Below are 13919 nucleotides of genomic sequence, written 5' to 3' on the forward strand. Positions count from 1 at the left end.
GCGTATCCACGGTAACCCTGTGTTAATTTAAGTAAAACAGCAGAGAAGGGTTGGATTTACACTTTAAGTTAGCGCCAATGAGGATTAATGCAGCACCCTTGCTTTTGTGGTTATAATGAGTAAACACCTCTTTAAACGGTTTTAGCCGGTGTTACCTAAAGAGGCAATTTTGAGTCTCAACCTAACTGACCCATATTCCTGTGTATTATATGTAAATGCAACTACAATTTCATGAAAAGTATGTTTTGTCAGTTCTGTAGTGAGATTTTAGACCAAAATGCGTTTTTAAAGATGTAACGTTAGTAGTTGTCGTAGTAGGAGTTCCTGAGTAAAAAGCTTTTAAGCACCAAGTATAATAAAATAACCCATAAACACTTCTCCATGAATTGCCTTTTATGAAAAAGTATGATTTACAATAGACGTTACGGGAATTTCGAGAGGGTTACACCTGTGTGTAACGTTAGCTCTCCGGTATTTAGTTGATTCAAGATGTTTCCCTTATTTCCGTTTCCGTAATCGCCGCTAACTTTCCGCATCGCCTTTGGTTACATTGTAGTGCGCATGTGCAGCAGAACTCGTGGGCTTCCGTTCGAATTTAAGCGATGCTCGTAAAATGATGGCAGAGCTTCACAAACGTCGACATGGAGACAGAAAGTTGTCGCCGGGAGACGCGACCTCCGCCACCACGACCTCCGCCACCGCGAGAGCCGCATCCGATTCCGGCCACAGCTCCGCGGTTTATCCGAAACTGTTCGCTGCGGGCTTTTACGGAGTCAGCTCTTTTTTCATCGTCGTCGTCAACAAAAGCGTCCTCACCAACTACAGGTAATACAGAAAGGTTCAAAGTTCAAGCAACCGTAACGGAAAGCTTCGTTTCTTGAGCGACAGCGAGCACAGAGGGCAGTTTTAGTTAGCGACGGGTCGATAGCTGGACGAGACCAACTGTCGTTCATTCATTCCCTCCCTCAACCCGTTTTGACAGTTTGCTCACTCTGGGAACACAACCAGGAATTAGCCATATACTCCTACACACCCCTTTACCTACAAGTATAGACTCGTCCCCAATCAAATGGTGTACTTTAAGCAGTGGAGGATTCAGATGTTGAGTTCTAAACATACTGTGTTAAAGTTATTGTAAGTTAGTGGAGTCAAATCTAACTTAATATAATGTTGGATAGCTTAATTTACCTCACAACAATGCATTCGTGTCTATATGCTTATTTAGCTTTTGGGAACTTCAGTGTGGTTTGGAGGGGAAGAAGAAGTGTGGAAGGAGACTTATCTTAATGGCCCAAGAAAAGCAAGGAAGTTCACAGTTGCATCCAAACAGGACCGAGACAAAGGTGAATCCGATCCCATTCATCCCACCTGTTCCAGGGATCAGCACACCTCCAGCAGAGCCTTGTTGTCCAAGAAAGTTCACCAAATCCAGTCAGTTCACGGATCACTTTCATATCTTCGAGCAAAGCTGTCCAGAAGCTGAATTAAACTTAAAATGATCTTCTCCTTTAGCCATCTCCACTCCTCACTCTCTGTTCTTCTCCATGCTGCCTTCTGTTAGTTGATGGCCCCGCCCCCAGCTCACAGGTGTTTCTCGTTTAGCTCCACACCTTCCTTTTCCTGTCAGGGTGGGAAACAGCCAAAAAATGTCCCCTTTCTGCTGCTGGTAGCGTAATCCCTTTACTATCCATCACTGTTTCTACTTGATGTTTTGATGCAGAATCCGTGACCCTGTTCAAGATCATTAAATCCTTGTTGTTTGTGAACATGTTTTACAGGTTTCCATCATCTACCTGTGTCGGAATCGGCCAAGTAAGTTTGCCTTGAGTCGAGTCACCGATGCTTCCAGTTCGCCTGAACGCAGCCTGATACGCTGCGTGTCTCATTGCAGATGTTGGCTACGATTGTGGTTCTGAGGACGGGGAAGATGTTGGGTGTTATCTCCTTTCCAGAACTGAGTTTGAGCGTACCACGCAAGGTGAGACCGCGTCGCTCCCTGCTTGGGACTGAGATACAAGAAGATTACATCACATTGAAGATTAAGAATACTGCTTTGAACATTTAATGCATTCTCTTTTCCAGATGTTTCCACTGCCTTTGCTGTACGTCGGGAATCAAATATCAGGGCTGTTTGGGACGCAGCGACTCAAGTGAGAGCTTCTACTCTTTGGCGTCTTTGTTATATGATATGAAACGGAGAGATCTAGCGTGTGTTCCTTTTTTCCTAGTTTACCCATGTTTACAGTGTTGAGGAGGTTCAGTATTTTCCTCACCATGGTGTTTGAGGGACTCTTGCTGAAGTAAGTCTCCGGCACTTTTCAACAAGGATGTTCTCGCACATGCAGGTGATTTTAAACAACTCCTCTCTTCGCAGGAAGACTTTCTCCACGCCAGTGAAGATCACAGTGTTCACCATGATCTTTGGTGCTTTTATTGCCGCCAGGTAAGACGGCCACACACACGCACAACCCATAAACCAACATTATTCATCGTATGACACGTGTTGTATTCTGTAGCGCCGATTTAGCTTTTGACCTGGAGGGATACACCTTCATCATGCTGAACAACGTGCTGACGGCAGCCAGCGGGGCATACGTGAAGCAGAAACTGGACTCCAAGGTGAGCGGCGCTGCCAGTCATACGACCCTCCTTTTTGCTGCACTGTTTCCTGAAGGATCGCACTGTGCCGCTGCTGTTCACAATAGGAGCTGGGCAAATACGGGATCCTCTACTACAATGCTCTAATCATGATTTTCCCCACTGTGGCCTACGCTTACTACTCCGGGGACCTGCAAGTGGTAAGCAATGATCTTCTCCCAAATATTTGAATGTTTATGTTCTGTATTTAGGATTTTAGAGTTGAGAATCTCCTGTTTGTGTGTACAGGGCTTGGACTACGATGGATGGTCCGATCAGCTGTTTATTGTGCAGTTTGTGCTTTCCTGTGTCATGGGGTAAACTCTAGATCCATCACTTTGTTAGTAATAGATAATATCCCACAGTGCTCCTGTCTAATTCCTCCTCAATGTGTCACGTAGCTTCGTTTTAATGTACTCCATCATGCTGTGCACGCAGCACAACTCGGCCCTCACCACCTCCATCGTGGGCTGTATTAAGGTACGTTACTTCACGCTGGCTCCGCCCCTCCGTGGGTCATGATCGCAGACGTGCGCGGTGATGCTGTGACTTGTGACTCCTGCAGAATATCCTCGTGACCTACATCGGAATGGCGTTCGGAGGGGACTACATATTCACCTGGACTAACTTCATAGGTCTAAACATCAGGTAAGACTCACAGTTTGCACCGTGGAGCCGGTGTTTGCTGCCTGGAGGCCAGATTTTGACCATCTTTGTTTCCCACAGCATCGCTGGAAGCCTGGTGTACTCGTACATCACCTTCACACAGGAGCAAACAAGTAAGAATCGTTATAATAACGTGCATCGAAACCTCCCTAAAATTAAAAATAATGTATGCACAAATGGAACATGCTGCAGGTGAATTGTAATTACATTACATTTAACAGAAAAGGCGTAAACCGAGGAGTCCCAGCCCAACAATGAAGATCTACGTACGCCCAGAACATGTGGTTAGTGTGTTCTGAATGTGGAGATATATTTTTAAACTGTGCTGTCAAAATGTTTTACAATTTTATGTATTTCGTCAGCATGTTTTTGCACCAATCGTTAAAGTTTTACCAGAAATCAAATTTTGTTTTTAAGACCAATTGCCTTAACCTTTTTATAATTAGAATTCACTGATTGTATACATGTTGAGCATTTGTATTTATCAGCAACATAAAAGGATCATTTTAGAATTTTTGTAATATTATAATACAATACTCCCCATACTGGCTTTTAATTGATCCTTTCCGAGCAGAAAAGTATATTCCTAAGGTCAGCTGATATTAGGCTGAACTGAAAGTGGCTAACTGCGTTAGTCATTTTTGCACATACAGATTTTTGTCCTGTTTTACGTGTAATCACAATAAGGAGTTTCTTCGAAGCCAAAAACGCCACCCAAGTATTTTAACATTCATGCATCTGAGTATTGTATTAATAAAGGCTAAAGGAAGTGTTGATCCTTTCTTTAAATCCAATTAAGTGTTGCATTTTTGTTGCATTCAAGTGTGCTCAGTTGGAAAACTCACAATATGACCGCTCATTAATACATTTATTAAATATAGGTTATGTCATTCCATTCATAGCCAGTTTTGGAATACAACTTCATTTTTATTCATTTATGTTCTCATTTAGAGGAGAAAGGGAGGGGGGAAAAAATAAAAACACGTCATCGTCAACAAAAGGGAAATAAAAGACTACATGGAGCAACGATATTGAGACAAACTTATCTTAATTTGTGAATGTAAGTTCAAAGCAGTACAAAGTAAAACACGTTAGCGTCAAGCTGAACAGCTACTGTACCAAAACAAATAAAGGTCTTCCAGGTCACATGCCCCATGTCAACCTAGTCTGGTTCGCTGCTCTGAAGCCACTTGCCGAGGAAAGTCAGGAAATATTGGTTGAGACGAAGCACTTTGAGTAAGCAGAGGTTTTAAACCGAAGGCAAGCAGCACACCGCAACCACAACGAGGTGCTTATCTATGCACAAATGATGATGCTCTCTGCAACAAACATTTCACGTTGTGCAAGGTCACACAGGAATGGTAAGTACTGCTAAACAGAGGGAAAGAGGAATGGCTACTTTTTTTTTTAATATATATATAATACATCCACCTCAGAGCAACATGGGATTTCTCAATGAAAAGCACAGCAGCCTACAAGGAAGACCAGAACACACAGAGATGAACAGACAGTTATAAAAAAATGTACCAACTGCTCAAGGTAAGAAATCTATACAAACTTTACATTAAAAATCACGGACATTCTGTCTAGTAAAAACAAAGCGTTGAGCAAAGCACCGACTATGAAAATCCAAAAATACAGCGATCTCCTACATGAGTTATATAATACAGGACATCACTGATGTCAGCTGCTTTACACAAACAAACCTGTGGGGGGACTAACCCATTGGTCTATTTCTCAGAATTAAACAAACAGCGGTGATCGAGGCCGGAGCGGGTTCAGAGGAGGAGTGAAAATGTATTTCTGCTGGGTTTCAACACCACTCCCCATCAATAAAGTTGAGAAACATACAATCAAAGTGCAACTAAACAGAGGCAGCGACAGCACCGGCCTTACTCATCTCGTGTTTGCCTAGGTTGCCTCGTTTTGACAACCTAAGCATATATTTGTTTCAAACGTGTCCCCTGTTTCATCAAATGTTCAAAGAGCTTGAACAGCAGTTACCTATCATAGTCTTCTTTTGTTAAAAATATAAATATCTCTTGTGTAAAAAAATATCACAGGTGATTTATTTTCTTAGAGTACAAATAGAAAAAAAAAAAAAAAAAGAAGGAAATTCTTGGCAATATTTTGTCAGTCAGTATCCAAAAAGGGAATAATGTCGATGAATAGAAGATGTTTTCTAGGAGTTGACGGGACTTTGGGATGAGCTCTGCAGGCAGTCAGTACATGGATGGGTGGTAGGGACGGGGAGACCACATCCCCCTCCTGGAGGACCAGCTGCAGTTTTGTTGGATATTATCCTTTAAGGTGGGATTTTCAGTGATCTTTGACCTCATCTAGAGAGCCATTGCGCTCACTGGCTAGGGGGCTCCTCTTTCTTCATCCCCATCATCACTCCTGCCCATAAATAGGGATGTAGGGACAATGTACCCCTTCCAATCGAGTGTCTATTAGTCTACATCACCCAACACTGTATCCCTCAGTTCTCCTGTGTTCTGGATGGTTCCACCTCACTTTGGCCCAACGGCTCTGCCTCCATTCTGCATCTCTTGGTCGGCCTTTCATGTGCTGTTGCAATGTCCCTGTGCTCCAGCGGAGGCTCCAGAGAACCGTTTTGGTCGTGGCTGGGCGCAGCGGGTTGGCTGCAGCCGTTGGAGTTGCTGTCTGAAATGGAAGCAGGAGCTTCCACCGATGCATGGGAGGGACCGTTGGACTGAACGGACTCGGGTTTTACTTGATTTACTGGGGGCAGCGGAGTGCCATCCACTGGGTGACTTGAATTGTGACTTGCGAGACCTGGCAACGAAAAATCAGAAGTGTGTGGTTTGAGACAAATGTTGCGTTACCTAAATAAAAAAAACTGTACGATTTGTTTACATGATGTTTACTATGTCAAATGAAATAGAAAACAACTTAAAACCGCAGATCTGTCAGAAGACATATTTGCATGGCTGGACATTTATCACCAAGACGAAAAAAAACACTCATATCAGTGCTTTGTATTCATCAGCTCACCATTCTGGCTGCTGCTGTCTTCCCTCTCTGAATGGCTGGCGCTGCTGCTGGAGGTGGTGGGAGGAGGTGAAGCTGCCCTGCTGGACGTGGCGCTCTCTGTCTCGTCCAGTAATCTGTCCATGTAGTCTCTGTTGATACACATTAGCGCACAAGCTGTTACACGCAACCCCCACTCTTGACATGGTGAAAAATACCAACCAAGTGTACGTGGCCTGGTCTGTCTTAACAGAACGCGCAGCTGTGTCCCAGTGAGGGTCTGACACTGCATCATGAATTGTAGAGTTTGATACAAGATTGTTAGGATATACATGTGATCAATAATCTCAACAATTTGCTTTAGAACTGTGTGTTGCTGTGGTTGCCAAGGTGGTATTGGCGGTTACGACGCCACATACGATGTGATATACATCATTGTTCCTTTAGGCATTTGTCTCCCATACAGAAAAATTATCAGTAAAGCCAAGTTAATTTAATTAACTCCCCCAGACAGATTAGGGTAGTCCCAGTCTTGACAGTTTTATCGTTTTCATTCAACTCTGGCTTCACTGCTGCCATTTCATTCCTTTGGCCTGGAATAACACAAGGTCTTTCATTAAGTGTTCAACTGTGGCAGCAAATTAATGTTAAATAATATTCATGAATTGTAGCAAAAGACAAAATGTATACAATCTCTACTTATGAATCAGTATTTGGCATAAACTGCAATTATATCAGGTTAGAACTGCCTTCCAAGTATTCACTATAATACAATACATAAAGTAGCAAACAGACACCACCTTTCAGGGGAGTCATACGTTTGTTATCTGACACCTAAACCACATGGGAAACCTTCACTGAAGTGGAACATCTCAGATTCTATACATCTTCTATATATAGAGGAGACTCCAGGAATAAACTCAAGAAAAAGGACTTAAGTAACCCTTTCTAAAATAAAAGTCCTGACAAAATCATCCATGAACGAACCTTCTGCATTACACTTATATGTAAGTATTCTCAATATAAATCCATCCGCCACTTTTTGTTTTCTAAAAAGAGAATCTAATTTTGCACTAATTTAAGATATCGGTGTTTGATAAAAGCTTAAAATGTAACGCGTGTCTGTTTACGAACATGACCAAACACATGAGCCTGAAACAGGAATACAATTTCTCCCATTAATTATTTACACACAACTGTGTGTATGTATATACACATACATATATGCATTTTAAAACTTACGTGACACCGGGGTGTAGGTTGTATTTCCTTTTCCCAAGTCTGGTTTGCTGTGCAAAGAAATCATAACGCTCAGACTTCTTCCACATGTAATAAAAGGCCACACATTCTCCTACAGACCTAGTTCTCACCTGAAAGATTTAATTCAGCAGACATGAAATAACCATTATTACCATCGTCTCAAAAGATAGATGCAGTACAATTTCAAACAGAGAGACAAATCAAATTATTGCTTTGGACTCTGACAAAGGTCATATGATCTACAGACACTATGAATGCAAAAGTCAATTTGATTTGTCTCAAAATGCAACAAGGTTGATTTCAACCCTGAGCATCACAGCCACAGAAAAAACATCCACATACATTTAAAATTAATATTGTGATTTTCAAAATGACGTTATCAATGTGTATGCGTGTGATATATTTATCAGAAATGGTTAATTATTGTGACTTGCAAACACTTCTCTTACCTTGTTGGCCTGTATTAAATGAAAATCTTTCCCATAAGCTTTTAGTCCTTGTTCAAAATTTCTACATTCCTCTTCAGTCCAGACAGATAGCTCCTCTGTTGCAGAGAGAATAAGTGTTAATCTTGCACCTGCAAGGTCTGAAGATGATCCAAGCACAGAAACACATACATTTTACCCCAAACATGCCACATCAGAGACAACTACAGATCAATACGTGCTGGATTGTCTACTTACCTCTGGCTGCTTTTACATTAAATCTAAGTCTTCTTAAAGCTTCCTCTGTGTCAAAGTCACACTTCACTAGTTCATACAACGCCTACAGGGAAACAAATGATCAAACAGGTTTACATTAACCACGTGAAAAGCTATAAACATGTCATAGACTGATCACAACTCATTTATTTAATGCGTTCATGCTGGCGTTATTCCTAATTTTTCTTAAAGTCAACAAACCCATGAAAAGAACGACAAATGAGTATTAGTAATGCAGTAATTAGTAAAACTGTGCATGCTTGTCTTTAGCCAACATCACTCAAACAGGAGTACAAAAGTATGTCTCACTGTGGGTTTTTTAAGCTTTTAAGACAATAGCACAGAGAAACAAGATATATCAGGCTTTGGTCACACAGACAACAGCATCAACTGTTACGGTTTCAGTGTTTTCATGGGATTTGGCCAATCTTATCCTCCAACACAAAGCTACGGATATATTGCCGTCACCTGTTCATTGTCTTTGATATGGGATCCCTCTGGGATTGCATCCACTCCCTTCTCCTCTCCCGTCCGCCTCGATGCCTCTGTCAAGAACTCCACCACTTTGCCTTCAGGAAGACACTCGGGGTTCCACAACAACTGGTCATCATTTTCATAAACTACCAGAGAAATTAACAGAAAACAAAGCAATGTCAAACTTTTGTATCAACTTTGGACCCAGAAAGAACACATGCAGTGTCCAGCTTACCTTTTTCATTGTCTTTATATTTACAGAGGCCAACAGGAGTTTCTGCCTGATACATGGAACCCACCATGATTTCCTGTTGGGAATAGACACACAGGTTTTAGACTGACAGTTACTTTGACTGCAATTCTTTTTCCTTTTTTTACACCATGAAAAATAAGTTATTTCAGCACACCTTTGTATTTTTGTTAATGCATTCCTCATTGTAAATATTTCTGGTTGTTTATTGAGTTGTGTATTTTAAAAAGCCAAAAGGATTAGACAAATGTAAGGTGACACTGCTCACATAACAAGAGGTAGTCTGTATGCAAATTAATTTGATCAAGGTGTTTAGCATTCAAAAGGAACCATGCAGTTTTTGTTCTGACAAATGTTTTTAGCAGCGTGGTATAAATCAAACCGTCAACTGGCAGTTCAAGTGACACTGATGGATAGTTTGTACACACCTTTTTCCAGTCTTCAGATGGAACATAGTCCTCATCTTCATCCGACTCCTCCTCTGCATCATTGTTACCTGAGACAAAATGTCATAACCATTTAACCTGGTAGATATACACAAAGTGCATTTAGTTGCAAAACGAGGAAAGAAGCAAGAGAAGGTGAGCTGAGATTGCACATACTTTCAAAGTACTTGAGTTTCTGAGGACGAATGAGTTCTGCCGTGCCAAGGGTCCTAACTGAGCGTGTGCGGACCTCGGAGGTTGCCTGGGCCTCATCCCCCTGTCCTGATGAGATCTTAACTCCCTCACCCTGAAAACACATTTTCATACATGAAACATAGCAAACAATCAGTGGACACAAATACATTTTGGAAGTGTTTGGAAACCACATCGCTGTCAAGACACTCAAGAAACATACCTCATTTCTTTTTAACTCGCCAGTGCTTCTACTGCTTTCATCATTGTCGAGGTCCTCTTCCTCATCCTCTTCCTCATCCTCCTCTTCTTCCTCTGGTTCTTCCTCCTCCTCATCATCTTCATCTGCTGGTGAACCGCCTCCATAACCGTACAGACTCAGCAGCTCATGAATGGGCATCTCTCCCTCCTGTTGAAAGAAAAGCAACTCAATTTGCTGAACTGTAAAATTAACTAAATTTGATGCCTAAAGGAATGAATATGGTCTAAATGTGAATTTGAAACTTAGGATTGGGACCCACAATTATTCCCAAATTGAAGAAGACTGCTAAAATGCAGAGCTACACAGCATTTAAAAAAACAAATATGAGCTGAAACTCACCCGTGCAAGATCTTCAATCTCGTTGGCGTTAGTCTCATCTGCAGCTTCCAACATTTCTTCTTCCTCCAGGGTGCGTTCATCATCAAAATCATGGACAAGCATGTCTGCTGATGGGTCAAAATCATGGTCATCGGAACCTGCTGAACCTCCTACAAAACACCAAAAATGAAAGCCATATCGCAAAATTTGACTGATTGAAACATTAACCAATGGAATGAATCCAATAAAAGTCCAACCAGTATTATTGACTGAATATACATGTAGATCAGATATATTCAGTTGTAGGGGCGGGTGATATGGATCAAATCTTCAATCCCACTATATGTATATTTATATGTGCTTTATGAATATATTTAATTCTATCGTACACTCATAAAAATTAAACCTTGTTTGCTTATTTCTTCAGAAGCCTGTGTCTATCAATGTTTCATAGAGCTGACAAATCCAAGATATAAAAGATGAAACATCCAGATGGGAATGTCTTGGCAAATGTAGGGAACTGATTATCAATAACCAAAGTAACTTCATCATACTGATGCAAAACTTCTTTAAATCTAACATTACCATAAAGCAATCACATTCATTGATTTACAGCATTTCCCACAATGGCTTAATACAGCAAGACAGCAATGGGGCATCAACACTAGGGCAAAACCTCTGATTGCAGATAGAATCTGATCGCCCACCCCTAGCCTGAATAGATACATTTCAGATATATTCACATAGGTTTGACTAGGAGCTGCAAAATAAGTATTTTGCAAATAATAATAAAAAAGTGTATAGAGCAACCATGATTAAAAAAGTGTTTTCCTGTTGTTTACAAACATTATTGGTGTAAACAAATCAGAAAACACATACTACAAACAGTTTAATATAATGTGTTAATGTGTTTGTCATTGCAATTAATATAATAACACAATTATTTAAAATTTAACGCCATAAGACGATCAATCAATTTGGGAATAATAGCAGGTTCGGATCCTGTGTTTTAAATTTTGATCGAAGGTGCTTCCCTTTTTTCCCATTTATCGTTTTTTCATGCGTCAGATATATGAATATATTGTTAACAATACATTTGAAACGTGTTTCCATGCATCCAAACAACAGAAAGGCTCCAACTTTAAGTACCTGGGCTCGAATTCCCGACGGAGGGCTGGAAAACGGAAGAGATAAATTAAAGTTAAAGAACATCTTCAGAGGCAAACATCCCATTAGATGCACACATAGAAACGCTTCGCTGCTGTGTATGACTTGACGTAGCTACTAAGTTGCTCTGACAGGGGGCAACGATGAGAGTACAGAGAAAAAGCGCGCTCGACCCTGTGTCCTAAAAACTGAGTGCAGTTCAATAAGAAAAGAAACAAAGAACACTGTCTCACTTCCTGTGGAGAAATGTGTGCAACATCCAAATAGTAGCACAGCTACAGTGGTGTTTACCGCCTGCATTCAACCACGGTTAGCTAACAGGCGAGTGCTTATTAGGTCGTTAACTCATCTGGCTAACTTACATACAAACAGAAAAGCTAAATCTCCTTTATATATTTAGCTAACGCGTCCAAGTTACACTTGGCATCATCTGCCTGCCTATACTAATCGAAAAAAACAACACACTGACTGCTCTAACCGTGAAACTACTGCTACGTACCCGATTTAAAACGTCAACATAAATAGTTCAGTATTCTTCAACAAAACCGCCAAGTAACATCGCTAACGCCGCAGCTACCTTCCGCCAGGGCTAGCGCAGCTAACGCTAGCTAAATCCGAAGTTTATCAAACATGCTTGTGTCAAGAAATGGCTGTTATCTAACAACGCAAACGTCTGATTCGTAATTTCGTGTGTTAGAGCTACAGTTCGCAGACGATGTAACCATTAGACTGAACTTACTATTTTGCAGTAGAAATATATTTTTTTCCGAATATTTATTTCACTTTCTTACCTCCGCCATGTTTGCAATCCTGCAGGGTCACGTCAGGGGTTGCGGTAGTTCCCGGATGTAAAGCCCCGCCCACCTGCAGTATCAAGAACATAGCGCTTCCAAAGCATGGATGATGCAGTGACTTATCATGTTCATTATGTAATGTCAGACTCGTGAAAACAATACTCAAACGTAAACATATAAGACTAAATTGTGTTTAAAAAAGCTGAACGTCAAACTAAACCAATGAAATCCAAATAGTAATATACTCTAAAATGAGAAATCATTAGTAAGGAATAGATAAATGCAAAATGTGTTCATGTATTTTGTTCTAATTTACCTAAGAGAAGTTGCCTTACTATAGTCGGGATATAATATTGACCCACCATTTTATGTTTTTAAAAAGAAGATGAATCTCATAACAAATGACAAATCCATAACAAAGTGAGAATCCAGGAAATATTTTATAGGCCTACTTCGTATTCACGACAGCAAAAGTATTCCAAAGTTATGAAACTTTTGTACATCAGCAATCCAGGCTCTTATTCTGATTACGTGGGCAACACTGAGTGCAGCTTTGTTTCCAGATTTTAAGGGAACACTCAAGATGATGTTCAGTCCTCCGCATGCACATTTAACATGGAACAAATTCAGACAACATGTTATGAAACGTTTGAACTGGACTTGACAATCACACGTGTATTGTCTCATATGACAAAAAATCCTCCATCCCTGCTATGAAAATGGTCTATTTCTGCTTTAATTTAAAAAAAAGCTGCACTGAAAAGGTTAATTCAAGATACATTTAAAATTCAAACAATATTCTAGATTTTGGTTGTACTATTGATGTCTAAAAATGGGATGGTAATGACTATTTCAAGCTCAATTTGCTTCCATGACACAGTCCCGGTTGTGCGGCCGTCTCTTCTCGGAATCAAAGATTTATGTTCCTGATAGTGGGCACACGCGCCACTATGTTGCTATGTAGAGAGCTATCACCTCAGTTTGTTGTAGGATGGGTGTCTCAAGCGATCCATTAAGCAACACTTTACTAAATCCATGGCAATAAAAAATCTGCAGTTCGCACATAAAAGAGCTTTTCCTCCTCTTTGCCCAAACGAAATTGTAGTCAATCAGTGATGATCACAATGGCCTAGATTCCCACACATATCCCGAACGACCGGATTGACATCCGTTGTTAAAAGCAATATGATGGTTTTCCGAAGATTAATCACGCTTATTTAAGCAGGAAGAGTTGGGGAGAGTGCGTGACATCACCGGAGACTCATCATAAAAAGGGTTGGTCAGGACAGATGTTTTCTGAGAATAAACAACATGAGATCCCTAATCCTGCTCGCGATGCTGCTGGGCGTTTTGTGTGCAACACAGGTACAGACACAGGTACAGACACAGGACAGCGCCAACGCACTGAGGCTGTGTGGACGGGCGTTTGTGCGAGCGGTCGTGTATACCTGTGGAGGATCCAGGTGGAGAAGGCTGATGGGAGAAGAGGAGACTTTGCAAGATGGTGAGTGCACAGACGCTGGAATTTGTAGTTTTGGGGTTGTGTTAACGACTGTAAAATAAGTGACTGATAAGACTGATATCTTGGCAGGTAGCAGAGAGCCGAAACTGAAGACGACAGATGTGGCAGCGATGAACCGGCAAAGGCGGGACCAAAACCAGGCACTAATATCAGTGTGCTGTCAAATAGGCTGTCGAAGGAGTGACCTCTCCATGCTCTGCTAGAGAGGAAAATCCCAAATGGGGTCGTCATCAATCTGCTATTCACTAGTTTAAAAC

At 41.1% G+C, this 13919-nt stretch overlaps 3 protein-coding genes across 6 annotated transcripts; 2 read left to right on the top strand and 1 right to left on the bottom strand.

Moving 5' to 3' along the window:
* The first annotated feature begins 556 nt into the window (after positions 1-556).
* Positions 557-5414, top strand: LOC311012721 (nucleotide sugar transporter SLC35D1-like). Of its 2 annotated transcripts, XM_084008336.1 has the most exons (13): positions 561-825; positions 1779-1812; positions 1892-1978; positions 2083-2150; positions 2229-2300; positions 2375-2443; positions 2517-2619; positions 2706-2798; positions 2887-2954; positions 3039-3117; positions 3203-3285; positions 3364-3416; positions 3525-5414. In XM_084008336.1, exons 1-13 carry the CDS (start codon positions 614-616, stop codon positions 3533-3535), a joined length of 1032 nt encoding a protein of 343 aa, XP_083864462.1. In that variant the 5' UTR covers positions 561-613; the 3' UTR covers positions 3536-5414. The 2 variants fall into 2 exon arrangements, 1 of the variants encoding a protein (XP_083864462.1); XR_014597066.1 differs by lacking the exon at positions 3525-5414 and having other exon boundaries at positions 557-825; positions 3076-3117.
* On the bottom strand, positions 5386-12192 carry mier1b (mesoderm induction early response 1b, transcriptional regulator). Of its 3 annotated transcripts, none has more exons than XM_084008326.1 (13): positions 12138-12192; positions 11329-11353; positions 10201-10349; positions 9823-10008; positions 9585-9714; positions 9411-9478; positions 8968-9040; positions 8727-8878; positions 8241-8322; positions 8007-8101; positions 7540-7586; positions 6322-6449; positions 5386-6102 (listed from the first exon to the last, which is right to left on the bottom strand). In XM_084008326.1, the coding sequence occupies exons 1-13, from the start codon at positions 12144-12146 to the stop codon at positions 5786-5788; spliced, it is 1461 nt and encodes a 486-aa protein (XP_083864452.1). In that variant the 5' UTR covers positions 12147-12192; the 3' UTR covers positions 5386-5785. The 3 variants fall into 3 exon arrangements, with proteins under 3 accessions (XP_083864452.1, XP_083864450.1, XP_083864451.1); XM_084008324.1 differs by having other exon boundaries at positions 7540-7667; XM_084008325.1 differs by having other exon boundaries at positions 7540-7667; positions 10201-10307; positions 12138-12158.
* Positions 12193-12595: 403 nt separating this feature from the next.
* On the top strand, positions 12596-13865 carry LOC311013046 (relaxin-like; the record flags this gene model as incomplete). The annotated part of the gene is made up of 2 exons (XM_084008930.1): positions 12596-13644; positions 13732-13865. The coding sequence occupies exons 1-2, from the start codon at positions 13452-13454 to the stop codon at positions 13863-13865; spliced, it is 327 nt and encodes a 108-aa protein (XP_083865056.1). The 5' UTR covers positions 12596-13451.
* Between the last annotated feature and the right edge of the window lie 54 nt (positions 13866-13919).

The sequence above is a fragment of the Eutrigla gurnardus genome (assembly GCF_963514095.1).
Source record: "Eutrigla gurnardus genome assembly, chromosome: 4".
Classification (NCBI taxonomy): domain Eukaryota; kingdom Metazoa; phylum Chordata; class Actinopteri; order Perciformes; family Triglidae; genus Eutrigla; species Eutrigla gurnardus.